This window comes from Notothenia rossii, assembly GCF_949606895.1.
Source record: "Notothenia rossii genome assembly, chromosome: 4".
NCBI lineage: Eukaryota > Metazoa > Chordata > Actinopteri > Perciformes > Nototheniidae > Notothenia > Notothenia rossii.
The window spans coordinates 6,123,163-6,141,706 of NC_136902.1; the positions used below are offsets into that span (position 1 = coordinate 6,123,163).

Genomic DNA, 18,544 nt, shown 5'->3' on the forward strand with positions numbered 1-18,544 from the left:
CCTTTATTCGTCCCACAGAGGGTACATTTACTTTTGTTACAGCAGAAAAGAGCCAAAGACAGCTGTTAATGTGAACTAAGAAGCATGCTTAAAAAAAATATTAAAGATACAAAAATTACACAATTTACAAAATACACATCCTCACCTTCGTGTCCCAGCGTTGGAAATCCCGCCATCAGAGTCGCTGTGATTGGAGGCCGGTATCCTGTCTGGGAGGGGGGGGGGACCCAGTGGGGGGTCCGAGAGAGTCGGGGTGGGGGGGCCTGTCAGACCGTTTGTCATTGGCTGAGCGTAGGAGGGCGGGGTGTGACCCAGTCCTGCATTTTAGAGTGAAAGAGTTGGTAAGACAGGTGAATAAAATGATTAATAATCACTCAAGTTAAAATACTGACAAATACTAAAAGGATATATAAAGGAGTTTAAATTGTACGTTTGCAATTCTCATTAGACATTAATCGTTAAACAGAAGAAAAAAGTTGTATAGATAAATCAGATGAATGAGATCTGATTGACTGGATATGACTTCGAAAACAAACTCAAATAAAGAGGCCAGTTTCGGTAGAGTACAAATGATTTCTTTGAATTTAGTTTTGTAATGGTTTAAGGTGTAAGAGATTTCCATCAAAATTGTAACCACATTTTGAGAGAATTGGCAGAGGAAGCAAATTAATGCTTGTTTTCAAACACTTTATGCAACTATTAGGAGTTGATAAGGAGAGATAATTCAAAAAGCAAAAATGTAGAAAACATTTATTTTTTGTTTGAATGCGTTAATGTAAGGAAGGTTCCATATCTGGAATACATATTTCAACATTTCTTTAAATTCTTTCCCCTTTTGTCTTCAGCTTTTCTAACTAGTGCATTACAACCTGAGTGTCTGGCAAAAAAAGCATGTCATATTTCTGACCTGGCGCACTGCCATTGGCGTCCAGCGTTCGACTGTAAGTGAGGTGTGCCAGCCTCACATTGAGGGGGTTCGAAGGCTCGTTGGGGGTCTGCGGCTGTATAGGGTTATAAAAAAACAGACACACGGTTAGTGAATCAAACCGTGTTAAAGGTCCCCTATCATACTGTCTTTCATCAATATATTATAGGTCTCAGATACAAAACATGTTTCCAAAGTGCTGATTCTCTGTCTGTTACTTTAGATGAAAATAAGGAGCCCCTCCCCACGCCCCTCTGAGAGAGATTTGGTTAAAAAGAACACAATGGTGCTCGAGGAGGAGATTCAGGTGATAAGGGGGGGTACCTTGGTTGCTGATTGGCTAATGGTTACACAAGCCCAAAAAATCGTTATGACATCATAAAGTGGCCAAAATCTGATCAGCTCATTTTCAGACAGATTTTTATAGAAATGGATCAGGACAAAAAGAGAGAGAGAATCTTTGATCCTGAAGCTTTCAGAGTCTCTTTCCACAGAGGGGACACATGTTGATGTAGAAGAGACATGAAGAAGTGGATTTTGCATAAAAGGCCCCCTTTAAATACAATACATACCGACTCCAGACTCTGTTTGGGACACCCATCGGGGTTGTAGAGCATGGGGTATCCTCTCCTCAGCACCACATCCACACTCTGACCCATCTGCACCGCCTTCAGCATCTCCACTACCTCCTTATGGGAGCGGCCCAACACACAGCTGTCGTTGATGAACACCAGGATGTCCGCTGCACGACAAAAACACGAGACACAGTCAGTCTACGGCATATGTGTAGTTATGGCAATGACATTCTTAGGTCACAGTAACACAATAAAACAGAAACAATAGTGCAAGTAAATACAATTAAATAGAATATAATAGAAATAGTGCAAGTGTATATATACATATTTGTATACATATTTCTATATATACATATTTGTATTTTGTATTCCTCAGGATTGTGGGAAACGGTATTTTGATCTCTCTGTACACACGAACCGAAAGATAGACAATAAAGTTGACTTTGACTTGACTGACTTATATTATAATCGGACATTTTCAGCTGACTTGTTGTCGATTGAAGGTTACAATACTGTAGATGGACCTGTCCACAGTATTTAGGTGAGTACATGTGTTAAATAATGTACCCTACCTTAGATACGACTGTGAAGGGAAGAAGGGACAAACATTAGTTTAGTTGTGTTTGAGTTCAACAGTCTAGTATTCATTTTAAACCAATCTAAGGTAAAAGGTGAACACGCCAATATAGTTCAACATAAAAGCCAAAACATTGCGCAGTGTCAATGCTTATTGGTGTGTTGTATAGGTGTGTGTGCATGTCAATGGTCTGCAAAAGCTATAATCCCAAAGTTCCCTATGTTATCTATACTCCTTCCCATTATTTTGTCTCTGCCGCTGAGCAGCTTTTAGTGTTCAGGAGTTTTCTGCTGCCTGTTGAAACTCTGTTCTCTTTCCCAGGAGATTTCACTGTGTGTGTGTGTGTGTGTGTGTGTGTGTGTGTGTGTGTGTGTGTGTGTGTGTGTGTGTGTGTGTGTGTGTGTGTGTGTGTGTGTGTGTGTGTGTGTGTGTGTGTGTGTGTGTGTGTGTGTGTGTGTGTGTGTGTGTGTGTGTGTGTGTGTGTGTGTGTGTGTGTGTGTGTGTGTGTGTGTGTGTGTTACATTCCTGACTATTTATCCTCAGTTCACGTGAGCAGGTCTGACAGTATGGGAGAGAAAGGAGGCTGTGTGTGTCGGTCAGATTAAAGGGTGTGTGTGCGTGTTCGTGTGCGTGCATGCGTGTGTGTTCGTGCATGCGTGTGTGTATGTGGATTAGCTGTAGATCATGAGATTGTGTCTCCGAGTTTCTCAGGTCTTTATTTTACTCAAACAACAACATAATCCTCCCTCCAGAGAGTTTGAGTATTTAAATCTCTGTTTCATAACAACTAATTAATAATACTTAATATATAACAATGTCTAATGTCTAACAGTAACACTACTTACAGATGTGGACGCCCTTTTCTTAAATGAACTGACCTTTCTTAAGCAGGCATTATTGACCACTTCTCACAGGGGGAACTAATGAAATCATTAATTGCTGCTGCAGGGACCTCATTAACGTTATCAGTCACACCTGTGATATTCCTGCTGTGAAAGTCTAAGGTTGCAGTCGAATAGTCCATTTAGCTTAGGAACCTTCGTAACTGAGTGAAATGACCCGGAAGTACCTCAGTGGCAGCCATGACAAGCGCTGTTCGAATTCTCTAGATGATAGGAAAGGAGGTTTCAAACTTCCTTTATAACCTCCTTTAGCTTAGGAACCACTGGACCTCCCTTGTCGAAAGGAGAGGAGAAAATGCTGCCCCACAATGCCTTGTGTGTGTGTGCTTTTGTGTGTGTGTCTCTCTCTCTCTCTCCCTGATTGTCTCCAGGTGCAGCCTCTCCCCCCAGAAGGCTGCAGTGGCCTCTCTCCTTCTCCTCTGGCTGCATTGTGTGCAGCATGTCTCTGTCTCTGGCCTGTGTTCTTGTGAATTGTTAGGAGATGTGCTCCAGTTTACCTTTTTGTGTATTGTTTATTTTAGTTTGCTTTGCAAGTTGGCTGGTGAGCCCTTTTTCTTTTGTCCATTAAAACATCACTTTGTGGCTTCAGAGATCAGTTTCCTCTCCTTTTTCTCTCGCCCGGTTATTTTGGTGTTTTGTTACTTCCCTTTGTACCCCTAGTTAGGAGGGAACGTAACATCCACGTTCATAAAGCATAAAGCAACAGCATCAGAGCACGGTGCAGAGTCTCTAGATGAGTCCCTCGTTCTTATTAAACATCCATGTTGTAGTCCGCTGTATAGAAAACTGTGGTTTCCATGGTTTCCCCACAGCAGCAGACGCACACAATGACGTCCGCTGGCGCATCATAAACACGTCTGATAGTGAAAGTGCAGTCGGATTCTCTAAAGCACGGCAGTCTCGTCTCCTAAGTCTTTTAGAATTCTCCTATCCACTATCCCTTAACCCCGTGACGTTTCACTCAGAGGTCAAGGAATAGACGATAGGGTTAGACGTTAGGAGCTGATTTTTGGACTATTCGACTGCAACCAAAATGTCTTCTGGAAAAAGGTTCAAGGATGTGATTTATTGAAACAAAATTCTAAATAAATGTGCCTTGATGATTTTAGCCGAGAAAGAAAAGTAAAACAGCCGTAGAGCGTCAACAAGCATGACTGATGAGTTTTCAAGAGGGAATTGAATCCTTGTAATCTTGCTTTTAACATTTTAGTCATTCATTTTGAGATTATACATTTTTTCATGCTGTGGTGTTTATTTAATTTAATGTTTTTATTCATTTATTTACTTACCTATTTACTTATTTATTAACTGTTTATTGCTTTTTAACATTTTAATATTTGTATTCTTGCACAAGTCAGGAAACAATGTTCTCCCATGCATAATTCCAATCAGTGTAAAAATAAATACATATTTGTAATTATCGTATTGATCTATTTTGAGCAAAGATGCAGCTGTCTGCACTCTCTGGCTTTATGTACCTGTCAGTATTAACCGTGTCAGTACCTGTGCTCAGAGCTGGTGGTCCTCCAGGTGTGACGCTGTACACCTGCAGGAACTCTCTGGGTCGACTTCCTCCCACGATGTTGAATCCGAAGCCTCGGGGACCTTTGGACAGCCGGGTGTGGATCGAGTAACCCTTCAGCTGGCTGGGCAGCTCCGTGAACTCTGGGACTGAAACAGAGACCGAGAGGACAGGTGAGAGAGGACAGGTGAGAGAGACCAGGTGAGAGAGGACAGGTGAGAGAGACCAGGTGGGAGAGACCAGGTGAGAGAGGACAGGTGAGAGAGGACAGGTGAGAGATGACAGGTGAGAGAGACCAGGTGAGAGAGGACAGAAAGGACAGGTGAGAGAGACCAAATGAGAGAGGACAGGTGAGAGAGGACAGGTGAGAGAGGACAGGTGAAAGAGGACAGGTGAGAGAGGAAAGGTGAGAGAGACCAGATGAGAGAGGACAGAGAGGACAGGTGAGAGAGGACAGAGAGGACAGGTGAGAGAGGACAGGTGAGAGAGACCAGGTGAGAGAGGACAGGTGAGAGAGACCAGGTGAGAGAGACCAGGTGAGAGAGGACAGATGAGAGAGGACAGGTGAGAGAGACCAGGTGAGAGAGACCAGGTGAGAGAGGACAGATGAGAGAGACCAGGTGAGAGAGACCAGGTGAGAGAGACCAGGTGAGAGAGACCAGGTGAGAGAGGACAGGTGAGAGAGGAAAGGTGAGAGAGACCAGGTGAGAGAGGACAGGTGAGAGAGGAAAGGTAAGAGAGGACAGGTGAGAGAGACCAGGTGAGAGAGAGACCAGGTGAGAGAGGACAGGTGAGAGAGGACAGAAAGGACAGGTGAGAGAGACCAGATGAGAGAGGACAGCGAGGACAGGTGAGAGAGGACAGGTGAGAGAGACCAGTTGAGAGAGGACAGGTGAAAGAGGACAGATGAGAGAGGACAGGTGAGAGAGACCAGGTGAGAGAGACCAGGTGAGAGAGGACAGGTGAGAGAGACCAGGTGAGAGAGACCAGGTGAGAGAGGACAGATGAGAGAGGACAGGTGAGAGAGACCAGGTGAGAGAGACCAGGTGAGAGAGGACAGATGAGAGAGACCAGGTGAGAGAGACCAGGTGAGAGAGACCAGGTGAGAGAGACCAGGTGAGAGAGGACAGGTGAGAGAGGAAAGGTGAGAGAGACCAGGTGAGAGAGACCAGGTGAGAGAGACCAGGTGAGAGAGACCAGGTGAGAGAGGACAGGTGAGAGAGGAAAGGTGAGAGAGACCAGGTGAGAGAGGACAGGTGAGAGAGGACAGGTGAGAGAGACCAGGTGAGAGAGAGACCAGGTGAGAGAGGACAGGTGAGAGAGGACAGAAAGGACAGGTGAGAGAGACCAGATGAGAGAGGACAGCGAGGACAGGTGAGAGAGGACAGGTGAGAGAGACCAGTTGAGAGAGGACAGGTGAAAGAGGACAGGTGAGAGAGGACAGATGAGAGAGACCAGATGAGAGAGGACAGAGAGGACAGAGAGGACAGATAAGAGAAGACAGGTGAGAGAGGACAGGTGAGAGAGGACAGGTGAGAGAGACCAGGTGAGAGAGGACAGGTGAGAGAGACCAGGTGAGAGAGGACAGGTGAGAGAGACCAGGTGAGAGAGGACAGGTGAGAGAGGACAGGTAAGAGAGGACAGGTGAGAGAGGACAGGTGAGAGAGGACAGAAAGGACAGGTGAGAGAGAGACCAGGTGAGAGAGGACAGGTGAGAGAGGACAGAAAGGACAGGTGAGAGAGACCAGATGAGAGAGGACAGGTGAGAGAGGACAGGTGAGAGAGACCAGTTGAGAGAGGACAGGTGAAAGAGGACAGGTGAGAGAGACCAGATGAGAGAGGACAGAGAGGACAGGTGAGAGAGGACAGGTGAGAGAGACCAGGTGAGAGAGACCAGGTGAGAGAGGACAGGTGAGAGAGACCAGGTGAGAGAGGACAGGTGAGAGAGACCAGGTGAGAGAGGACAGGTGAGAGAGGACAGGTAAGAGAGGACAGGTGAGAGAGGACAGAAAGGACAGGTGAGAGAGACCAGATGAGAGAGGACAGAGAGGACAGGTGAGAGAGGACAGGTGAGAGAGACCAGTTGAGAGAGGACAGGTGAAAGAGGACAGGTGAGAGAGGACAGGTGAGAGAGGACAGAGAGGACAGGTGAGAGAGGACAGGTGAGAGAGGACAGGTGAGAGAGACCAGTTGAGAGAGGACAGGTGAGAGAGACCAGGTGAGAGAGGACAGGTGAGAGAGACCAGGTGAGAGAGGACAGGTGAGAGAGACCAGGTGAGAGAGGACAGGTGAGAGAGACCAGGTGAGAGAGACCAGGTGAGAGAGGACAGGTGAGAGAGGACAGGTGAGAGAGGACAGGTAAGAGAGGACAGGTGAGAGAGACCAGGTGAGAGAGAGACCAGGTGAGAGAGGACAGGTGAGAGAGGACAGGTGAGAGAGGACAGGTAAGAGAGGACAGGTGAGAGAGACCAGGTGAGAGAGAGACCAGGTGAGAGAGGACAAAAAGGACAGGTGAGAGAGACCAGATGAGAGAGGACAGAGAGGACAGGTGAGAGAGGACAGGTGAGAGAGACCAGTTGAGAGAGGACAGGTGAAAGAGGACAGGTGAGAGAGGACAGGTGAGAGAGGACAGGTAAGAGAGGACAGGTGAGAGAGACCAGGTGAGAGAGAGACCAGGTGAGAGAGGACAGAAAGGACAGGTGAGAGAGACCAGATGAGAGAGGACAGAGAGGACAGGTGAGAGAGGACAGGTGAGAGAGACCAGTTGAGAGAGGACAGGTGAAAGAGGACAGGTGAGAGAGGACAAGTGAGAGAGACCAGATGAGAGAGGACAGAGAGGACAGGTGAGAGAGGACAGGTGAGAGAGACCAGGTGAGAGAGGACAGGTGAGAGAGACCAGGTGAGAGAGGACAGGTGAGAGAGAGCAGGTGAGAGAGGACAGGTGAGAGAGGACAGGTGAGAGAGGACAGAAAGGACAGGTGAGAGAGACCAGATGAGAGAGGACAGAGAGGACAGGTGAGAGAGGACAGGTGAGAGAGACCAGTTGAGAGAGGACAGGTGAAAGAGGACAGGTGAGAGAGGACAGGTGAGAGAGGACAGAGAGGACAGGTGAGAGAGGACAGGTGAGAGAGGACAGGTGAGAGAGACCAGTTGAGAGAGGACAGGTGAGAGAGACCAGGTGAGAGAGGACAGGTGAGAGAGGACAGGTGAGAGAGGACAGGTGAGAGAGACCAGGTGAGAGAGGACAGGTGAGAGAGGACAGGTGAGAGAGACCAGGTGAGAGAGGACAGGTGAGAGAGGACAGGTGAGAGAGACCAGGTGAGAGAGGACAGGTGAGAGAGACCAGGTGAGAGAGGACAGGTGAGAGAGGACGGTTAAGAGAGGACAGGTGAGAGAGATCAAGTGAGAGAGACATTATTGTTTTATTAATATAAAGGGAGGTCAGGTACTCTTTAAAACAGCTGGTAGTTATGGATACTTTTTACTGAAGTACATTTCAGAGCCTCTTTACTTTGACTTGAGTAAAGAAGTTTAGTCAGTGCTTCTACTTTCACCAGAGTATTTTTAAACACGAGTATCTGTACTTCTACTAGAGTAAAGGATGTGTTACTTTTGCCATCTCTGGTGAGGACAGGTAAAGCTGTAACATGTTGTCTTTAGAAACGGATTTAATCAGGTGGAGATATCCTGACTTTTAGTCCAGAGACATCGGAAACTACATCACCCATAATGGTTCCAATCTAAGGTTTTTATTTGAGCCTTCTTTCTTTCACAATCTACATCCAACATTAAAGGTAGGGTAGGTAAGAAAGGAGAAACCAGCTTGAGTGCGCTAGAATTTGAAAGTACGCAGCCGAAAAAAAATCTGCCCTTTCCTTCAGACTTCCTTACAGAGCCCCTCCTCCAACACATACAAACGCGCACATGACCAATGAGGGCACGAGATAAGTTTGTGCACGAGATGGAAGGCTGATAGGCAGGTAGGCCATCCAGTTACTTTAGCCGGCTCAGATGATTGGTCGTGCTTTTCACAGCGCCACGGCTTCCACAGATGACATTTATTTATGGATTTATTATCAAAGCCTTTAATGTATTCATTGCTATCGGGATGTTAAGAGCATTCCATGGAATATAACAAAAAGTGTTTCTGAAGTGAATTACCTACCCCACCTTTAAGAGCTTTAACTACAGTAAAATCAACAACAAAGTTAAATTCCATATTAAGTAAAAGTCTGTGCTGCCCCCTGCTGGCTGATGCTTTCAGAATAAAAGTCTCTAAAGGAAAGTATGTTGCTCTTATCCTCAGCAGCAGTTCACAAATCAAAAGAAGAACAACTTCCACCCAGAAACATACATGATGTTTGTTTTAAGACTTTATCTAAAACAAACCGACAACGTTTATCAGTGTGGCTTCATCAGAACATTATTTACAGCCGAGTCACTTCAGATAGATATTAAATTAATTCATAAATACATTAAACGAAAGGACTTACGTTCTGTGAAGTGACACGTGTCTTTGTTCAGAGTCCGAGGATCCAGCCAGCTGGTCGTCTTTGAGTAATGACTGAAAGAGGGACATCATCATCATCATCATCATCATCATCATCATCATCATCATCATCATCATCATCATCATCATCATCATCATGGGTAATGTAGGAACAAATTCAGTGTTTTCTCTTCCTGGTTTGGCAATTTTGGTTTGTTTTTAAATATCGTTTTTTTTTTTAAATACAGGAAACGTACTCATTACTTCATCAATTAAAACTAAGGAGTATTGTTTCAGATAAGGCCTTTAAAAGACAGAATACATTGTGTGTGTACCAGACTCCATTCAATGTATTTTAGGATGAATCATAATGGCATTGTCTGCAAGTACACTTAAGCTGAGAGAAATATGAAATGAAAATCTGATTGATGTGTTTACTTGTATGACTTACTCGATGTAGTACGGCTCTCCTGACTCACTGAACGCCAGCTCCCAGTTTTCAGGCAGCGGACCACTTCCCGCTCCCCCCCCTCCTCTTCCTCTTCCTCTTCCTCTCCCTCTTCCTACTCCTATTCCGTTTTCCAGTCCTTCCCGACTCCCCACCGCCGACTCCCACGATTGGCTGAGAGGCAGGATGGTGGGCGGGAATCCGGCTGAACCTGCTGTGACAGAAAGAGACCAGCGAGGGTCAAAAAGATAAAGACATCTTTATGTCCATATCTTTCTCTGACCCCGGGTTCCCACACCTTCATATCAAATGTGTGGTTTTCAAGGACATTTTTAAGGACTTTCCAGGCCTCCTCACAACTTCCTCAAAATCCCAGCACGACATAAAATACTGATTTAAAAGTATGCATAGTTTTCAAACAGCAAAACAGATTGATACTTGAAATGCTGCTGCAAGGAATTGTGGGCCGGTATTATCTGCTTTCTTTGGTGCAGTGTTTCCTTCACTAAAGGAGACAATAAAGGAAGCATTAAAGCTCCTTTCCTTAGCATCTAGAGAATTAAACAGCTCTAAATACATTTAACACTCTCGGGTCGTTTCACTCAGTTAGGAACCTCCCTAAGAGAAAAAGACGATTCAACTGCAGCCAGAGAGAGTGTGTATGTGTGTGTGTGTGTGTGTGTGTGTGTGTGTGGGTGCGACTAACACATACACACACACGCACACGCACACACACACACACACAAACATACACGCGCACACACACACACTCTCTGGCTGCAGTCGCACACACACAAACACACACACACACACACACACACACACACACACACACACACACACACACACACACACACACACACACACACACACACACACACACACACACACACACACACACACACACACACACACACACACACACACACACACACACACACACACACACTCTCTCCAGGCGCTGGATGTTTTCCCAGATTGAAGATAATTTGGCTCTAACTGAAACTGCTGAATTCACAAATGAACTGTGACTAAGTGCTTCAGCTTTTACTTCTGTCTTTATTTGGAACGTTAACGTCCTCACATTTCCAAAAACATGTTTAATTGTTTTTCCTCACAAAGACAAAAAAATGCCCATTTCCCTCCCAATGTACTGCTATACTCACTTTCCCCAATTTCTATTTATAATGTTAACGGCAAAATATATGAAAAATATGAAAACATTTCCGGAACATATGTGCGGGACTTCCCAAACATATGTCAACAGAAAGTTGGAAAATGTGTGAAAAATGACACGAAACTAAATGAATATGTTAAAGGGGACCTATCATGCAAAATGCACTTGTTGATGTCTTTTATAATAAACATGTGTCCCCGGTGTGTCAGGGAACTCACGCAGCGTCAGAAAATAAAACCCTCTCTCTATTCCTCCGTACCCAAATCTCTAAAAACGGGGGAACAACGGAGCTGATCCAGATTTGCGTCCGATATGACGTAATATCTGAAATGTGGACCCACGGCCCTATCAGAAACGTTGCTATCAGAAACAATGCCCGACTGTTTTGGACGTAATATGGTCGGTGTTTACATCAGCATCGCTAACACTCAGAGCTAACCTGTACTGGAGAGCATGTGTGTGAAGAAGCAGGAAATAAAAAGGAACTCACCTTGTGGTATAACCGGCAAGAGAGAAAGCCTTTGAGCTCCATACTGTTTCAGAAAGAATCCTTGATAATCCATGATATGGCGTTTCATCACGGCAGCATTTAGTTTAGACAGTAGCTGCCGGGTCCTGCGTGAGCTCAGCCCCCTCCCTTTTTATTGGTTATCAATTCTTTATTTTTTTTAAAGCTTTATACCCAAAATCATCACTTTTGAAACAGGAAGTGAAATAGAGGGATATGAGGCATGGCTAGAATGGGTGATCTGTTTGGTATTTTGAGCAAAACACTTCATAGACATGTTTTTTATATATTTGTATATATCTGAGACCTATGATATTGCCTAAAAATGATAGGTGCACTTTAAGAGAAAAGTCGAGAATATTTTTTATAACAAGTGAAATTATATGAAAATATGTAAACAATGTCTGGGAAAGTAGACTAAGAATGTTTAAGCAGTGTGAACAAAAGAAAGTGAAATAATATAAAAAATGATGTGAAAAATACATTAAAAAATAATGAAAATCATTTGAAAAAGATTTGAGGAAAGATTTTTAAAAAGTCTGAAAAATAATGTCAGTTAAATAGGTGAAACATGACAGACAAAAAGGTGATAGGTGTCAGAAAATTAGGTTAAAGATATAAAAAAAAAAAAAAAATGATTGGAAAATAGGTGAAAGATTTTGGGAAAATATGGGAAAAAGGTCAGGAAAACAGGTAAAATATGTAAAAAAACAAAAATGAAGAATGTCTGAAACACATGTGATAAACGCCAGTAAGAGATAATGTATGAGCAGGGTTAGTGTACCTGACAGGCCGCTGTCCTCCTCGCTGTTGTCGCCCTCCTCCACAGCCTTCTCCAGGTTGCTCAGGGACTTGCTCCTCGTCCTGAAGTTCCTCAGAAGGTTCCGGTGCTCCTGGTACGTGATGGGCGGGCTCTCCGGCCCGATGTGCACCGGCCGCGGCGTCCCGTAGTAATTCCCTACGATCGCACGGTGAGAAAAGGACATTTATTATTATTGATATAACATGATATTGAAGATTACTACATTCAAATACTAATATAAACACAGGAACATATTTCAAGTAATTGTCATGGGACGATTACATTTTTTTTATTGTATGTCAAATTAAAACCTTTGAATTTGAATGATCCTTCCCAAAAAATGGTGGTTCACAATCTTATCCGGATAAACATCAAACATACTGACATCATTAAAGCTTACATTTAAAACATATTTGTATATTGTATTGCATCTGAAATAGGACCCACACGCCATTTACATACACAACATTACATACATTTGATCATACGTGGTAAGCAGGCCTTTTGTTTTTGGATATTTATGGAGTTAGTTGGTCCGCGAGTGTTTTTGTATTGGTTAAGTGGTCCTTGGTATGAAAAAGTTTGAGAAACACTGATTTATGTGTGTGTTCAGTTTCTATTTCCGTCTCATTAATCCGTCAGATTAACTCAGAAGAGAGGGGGAGACGTGAGTCAGAGGTTTGATGTTTGAGGATTAAAGACAGAAGTTCCTCTTTCCCCCAGAAATATAATGTAAATATATTCACTGTCAATCATCACATTTCTCTACACTGTAAGAAGAGCAGTTTAGTTCTCCTTCAGGGATCACAGTATTTATAGCAAAACATTATTCATATTTTCCGTACATTGTCCAACAAAAATATTCCACTTTTTAAAAAAATCCATGAGTGCCACTGTGACGCGTGTGTTTATATTTTAGTTTCACCTTTTATTAAAGGGGCCGTCTGCTGTTGTATTAATATTTCTGTTGAGGGTGCGTTTGTTTTCCTCACCTTTGAACTTGCCGCTCTCCAGCAGCGCTCCAGACTCCTCCAGGGAGAAGAACTCCTCGATGGAGACAAAGTTATAATCCACACCTGAGATCTCCCCGTCCCGCGGCTGCCGGGTCGTACCTGGGGAGGGGGGGCAGGGAACACACACCGTGATGTGTGTGTGTGTCTGTGTGTGTGTGTGTGTGTGTGTGTGTGTGTGTGTGTGTGTGTGTGTGTGTGTGTGTGTGTGTGTGTGTGTGTGTGTGTGTGTGTGTGTGTGTGTGTGTGTGTGTGTGTGTGTGTGTGTGTGTGTGTGTGTGTGTGTGTGTGTGTGTGTCAGTATATTTCCTCTGATAATTAACTTTTCCACTCGTGCTGTAACACTGGGTGTGACCTGCAATACTATACACACTTCCTGTAATCATTAACAGACTCTTTAGTTATAGCAGAGGACAGAAACCTGCAGCTCAGGTGATCGTTAACCTCGCATGAATTTAAAGGGACACACAGGTGTTTTATATTTCATAATATATGTCAGATGTTGTTCTTTGAGGGGCTTGGCATGCAGGTTACAATAAACTTTGTGTATCGTGACAAGAACTCCCTGGTTTCATACTATGTAAATGGTTTTTTTAAAGTTATAAAATGTATAAAATATAGGGGCAGAATGACTTTTCTTTAACAGACTGTTTGTGTGTGTGTATGACAACTGTGTAAAAAAATCAAACCCATAGTGAAATATTGAGTTTGTGAGTTTGTGGACTGTTGGATTTTGGGAACGTTTTAAATATCACCTTTTTTTGTTCTTGCAAAGATTTTAAGTATGTGATTTTCTTGAATGACTGTCTTTCGATATGCAGGGTGTACATTTTGATGTGTGTGCGTGCGTGTGTGTGTGTGTGTGTCTGCGTTTGTGCGTGCGTGCTTGTGTGTGTGTATGTGTGTCTGCATGTGTGTGTGTGTCTGTGTCTGTGTCTGTGTGTGTGTGTGTGTGTGTGTGTGTGTGTGTGTGTGTGTGTGTGTGTGTGTGTGTGTGTGTGTGTGTGTGTGTGTGTGTGTGTGTGTGTGTGTGTGTGTGGGTGTGTGTGTGTGTGTGTGTGTGTGTGTGTGTCTTACAGGGCACAGCTCTCAGGTACAGGTTCTCTCTGATGAGCTGCTGCAGCTGGCTGTCCGTGGATCCCGGAGTGAAACACTTACTGAGGTACAACCTGAGGTCCTTACAGAGGGAGGAGCCTGCGGGCGGACAGGAAATGATGTCATAGTGATGTCATCTACAAGTCAGTTCAAATATGGCACCTTGTCTGTTTTTCAATGTACAGCTGGTGTAACACAGTCGCTTAGTCACATTATCATTCTGTACACTGCGAATGTATGTGCCTCGGTTTCCCACAAATTACAAACTAAGCTGTCGGTATAAAGTCTTGTCTTCAAAGTAAAATACTTTGCAAATGATGATGTAATGTATCTTTATTTTATCTGTAGATTACATTATATTTATAAAATAGAAGAAAGTTAGGAATTTGAATACGAATGCCACAAATCCCAACGGGACGTAAAGCAAATATCCTCCAGGAGAAACTGAAAATGTTTGGGAACTTTGATTAAAATTGATTGAAACTAATAATATATTTTCTGTTGATAAAATAATGGATACATCTGTTCATTTTTAAAACATTGGCCGTGTGAATCAGTGCCTTTATGTCAAAATAAATCAACTTAATCTTTAAAATACGAGGTTAGCATTTAAAGAAAATGACATAAAATACACCAGGACTGTGACACACAAATCAATCAAATTAAATAAGTCACATTAAACTATTTTTCACAGGTGTAAAGTATATGCTGTGTCTCACCCGGCGACACGGTCTTGATCCTGATTGGATGAGGGCAGGAGTTGAGGACTCCTCTGACATCACCGAGGGTCATCCCTAATACGGGCGTGCCCCCGATCTCCAGGATGATGTCGGCCACAGTAGCCCCTCCCCCGTGGGCCGCGGTGACGAATGGGAACTCTCCGTAGTCGGCCCCGCCCCCGATGGCCAGCCCGAGCTCTCCGGAGCCGCCGCCCAGCGGGACGAAGCTCTCCTGCACCTGGAGACACGAGCGTTACTCAGGTATATCCAACATTTTGTTACTTTGGATAATTAAAAGGTAAGGTACGTTTATTTATATAGCACATTTTCAGACACAGAGGCAATTCAACATCATCATTAACACTTAATAAGAAGTATAAATATATAAATAAATATAATGGAATAACAGATTCATAAAAACCATGCATAAAAGAGATAGCTTAAAAACAACATTGTGAATACGGTAGGTGCTAAAACAAGTTAAAAGGCTTCTGGGTAAGCAGATGAAAAAAGTATTGTGTTTAGCCACGACTTAAAATAACTCAGCGTTGGTGAAGACCTCAGGTTTTCTGGAAGTTTGTTAAAAGCTAAAAAACTAAAAGCAGCGTCGGCGTGTTTGGTTCTGGTACAATGAGAAGCCCTCGATGATCTAAGACAGGGGTTTTCAAAGTGTGGGAAGGTGAGCCCCCCCTCCCAATTATTATTGCTTTTATTATTATTATTGTTGTTGCTATAATGCAGGGGTATTATTGGAATGCCCTTACCTACTGGCCTAGTTAAATCAAAGTGGTTACTTTTTTTTGGCTGGGCAGTGTAGTTTTACACACCGTCTTATTTGAGTTTCTCAGGACTTAAAATTGTTTTTTGGGGGCAGACCCCCACAAAGAAAAACATATATTTACACACGTTAGTTCATCATTTTAACAGTTGTTTATGCTCATCGAGTCATCCGTGAGCTGAGCATCAAGTTGACATGCCTATAACAGCTGAATGCGGCGATTACCATCTTGTTCAGCAAAACACTACACACGTATTAAGATCAACAGCTTTAGTGCGTTTTGATTCAATGCTGAGTACAGCCAAACTTCACAGTCTCTTCTCTGTCATTGCAGACCGCAAATACCTCATTCCTTCCGTCTACTTGGGGTCCGAATGCGCCGTCCCGTTCAAATGAAATCGCTGCCAATTACGCTCGCGCCAGGGCCGGGGGAGGCGTCTTGTGCTGCATTCACTTGCACTCGGACATTCGGGATTTTCTCTCATAAATGTCCGATGAGCCACAACTTTTATTTCAAAACAAAGCTGACGTTTTCTGCCAGACGCTGTCTCCTCTTTCACTTTAGGTAACTTCACTAAATATCGATCCATGTTGCCGCTCGCATAAAGTTAGCTGAAGTTAACTAACTAGATTTCACTGTTTCTCGTTATTTTGTTCTCACGCTGCGCCTCCCCCTGAAGCTCTCTAGCGCCCCCCAGGGGAGACGCGCCTCACACTTTGAAAACCGCTGATCTAAGATGATAAAAGATGAATCGTTACCTTCGAGCGCCAGTGCAGCTTCTTCACCGTCGCTTTAGACATGGCGACCGAGCTGCGGACAAGAAGAAGAAAGAAAGTTAGTGAGCGAGCTCCACAACTTTTACCTGGATCATTATTAAAAATCCCTGCAACAAACTCACAAGCAAGTTCACAGAGAAAAGATCGGACCACTGATCGCTCCATGCATTGTGCTCAGTTGCAACCTTCATCTTTTTCTTCTTGCTTCTTACCTAGCACATTTCCTCTTCCCTAGGAAGCATCATTGATCTTCACTACGAAACTAGGAAACATATTTTCCTCCTAGCTTCATAACAAGGACGCATCTTTACTTCCTCAGTACAAAACGGTATATAGAAGCATGTCTTGACCTCCTTGCCTCCTAATTATCTGTGTTTCATTGACCTCCTCAGGAAACATTTGAATCCTTGATTATGTACCTAATTAGGAAGCATCTTGACCTCATTGATTCCTTGTTTGACGGCTCTTTTTCTTCCTCTATCTAACTGGTGGTGGCGAAGTCCATAGGGACTTGGCTTGGCAACTGGAAGGTCACCAGTTCAAGACCCGGCAAGACCAAGTGCTACCGAGGTGTCCCTGAGCAAGGCACCATTCCCTACACTGTTCCCCGGGCGCCGTTCATAATGGCAGCCCACTGCTCCTAACACTAGGACGGGTCAAATGCAGAGAAACCGTTTTGTTACATAGTACCTGTTTAACGAAATGTACTGTGTGTTCTAACAGTATGTGCCGTCTTGAGTAGCGTCCCAGTGGCCTTATTTGTGCCGGAGGATCGAGAATCGAGGAGTGATAACGGAGGGGCGATAATCAAGGAACTACAAGACCATCCTCCGGTGAAATCCTCAGACACTAGCCCCGCCCCCTTACTGTGTATCGCTCACTGATTGGACGATGCAGCGCATGCACTGATCTGGCTGCTGTCAGACGATCAGCTGTGTGGCGTCATCACAAACGGACGTCGCTTCACGTGACGCTCCGGAGGAAACGACGTCCCATTGCTCTCAAAACTAATTTCCCTGCTTCTCGTGATTTCCTTGCGTCTCTCCTTGCTTCCCTGGTGGGAGGGACTAGTCGCAGGGAAACGACGCAAGTGAGGGACGCAAGGAATCCACTTAACTGAAGTGAGATGCAACTAATGCTTCCTTGTTAGTGATCCCTTTATCCTTCGCTCTATCTAACTAGGAAGTCTTGAAGTATCCTTGATTCTTCCTCACTTAGCTCCTTGCTTCTTTGTTAGAGAGCTCTTTTACTTCCTCACTATTTAACTAGGAAACATCTTTATGTCCTTGCTTACTTACTGTCTAACTAGGAAGCATCTTTACCTTCCTTTCTTGCTAACTAACATATAATGTTTATTTTTACTTCAGTTTTTTCTAACTGAAACCTCTTTAGCCACTTGATTTATTTATAGAGAGCTATTTTACTTCCTTACCTCCTAAATAGGAAGCATCCTTAACTCATTCCTTGTTTTTCTTCCTCTCGATCCAACTAAGAAGCATCTGTATCTCCTTGCTTCCTCACTCTCTAACTAGAAAGCATATTTTACACCTTGATTCTTTGTCAGAAATCCCTTTTACCTCCTCTCTATCTACAAAGCTTCTCCTCCAAACCCCCAACAGTAAATCCCTCCTTCAGAAACCTGCAGACGTGGTTTAAATGTGTCTCCTAGCAACAGCAAAACGTTGTGATGAAATGCTTAATCAGCGAAAAGCCGCGGAAAAACCATTCACTGTGCTCTCCGATCGTACGGATCCTCCATCAACTCATCGACTCTCGCTCCGCGCGGTCTCACACAATGGCAGATGGTGGCAGACAGCAGGGAGCCACACACACACACACACACACACACACACACACACACACACACACACACACACACACACACACACACACACACACACACACACACACACACACACACACACACACACACACACACACACACACACACACACACACACACACACACACACACACACACACACACACACACACACACACACACACACAAATATTATATACACAAATACACGCAGACCAGTCAGTGACACCATTTCATTTATACACACACAGACCCACAGAGAGACACACACACACACACACACACACACACACACACACACACACACACACACACACACACACACACACACACACACACACACACACACACACACACACACACACACACACACACACACACACACACACACACACACACACACGCACACACACGCACA

General features: G+C 44.1%; 1 protein-coding gene across 9 annotated transcripts in view; it reads right to left on the reverse strand.

Annotated features, from left to right (window-relative positions):
- The window catches only part of magixa (MAGI family member, X-linked a), an 83,536-nt gene that overhangs the window by 35,859 nt on the left and 29,133 nt on the right, over nt 1-18,544 (reverse strand). For 6 of the 9 annotated variants that reach the window (XM_079676914.1, XM_079676912.1, XM_079676908.1 and 3 more), the window contains exons 2-12: nt 16,287-16,338; nt 14,750-14,987; nt 14,013-14,129; nt 12,918-13,037; nt 11,908-12,081; nt 9,442-9,652; nt 8,995-9,065; nt 4,483-4,650; nt 1,498-1,667; nt 908-1,001; nt 146-317 (exon numbers count right to left, since the gene is read on the reverse strand). In XM_079676914.1, coding sequence (XP_079533040.1) covers nt 146-317; nt 908-1,001; nt 1,498-1,667; nt 4,483-4,650; nt 8,995-9,065; nt 9,442-9,652; nt 11,908-12,081; nt 12,918-13,037; nt 14,013-14,129; nt 14,750-14,987; nt 16,287-16,328 — 1,577 coding nt within the window. In that variant the 5' untranslated portion in view covers nt 16,329-16,338. Of the gene's footprint in view, nt 1-145; nt 318-907; nt 1,002-1,497; nt 1,668-4,482; nt 4,651-8,994; nt 9,066-9,441; nt 9,653-11,907; nt 12,082-12,917; nt 13,038-14,012; nt 14,130-14,749; nt 14,988-15,752; nt 15,774-15,872; nt 15,952-16,286; nt 16,339-18,544 lie in introns of those variants that run through there. The other 3 variants (XM_079676911.1, XM_079676915.1, XM_079676913.1) reach the window with 3 other exon arrangements.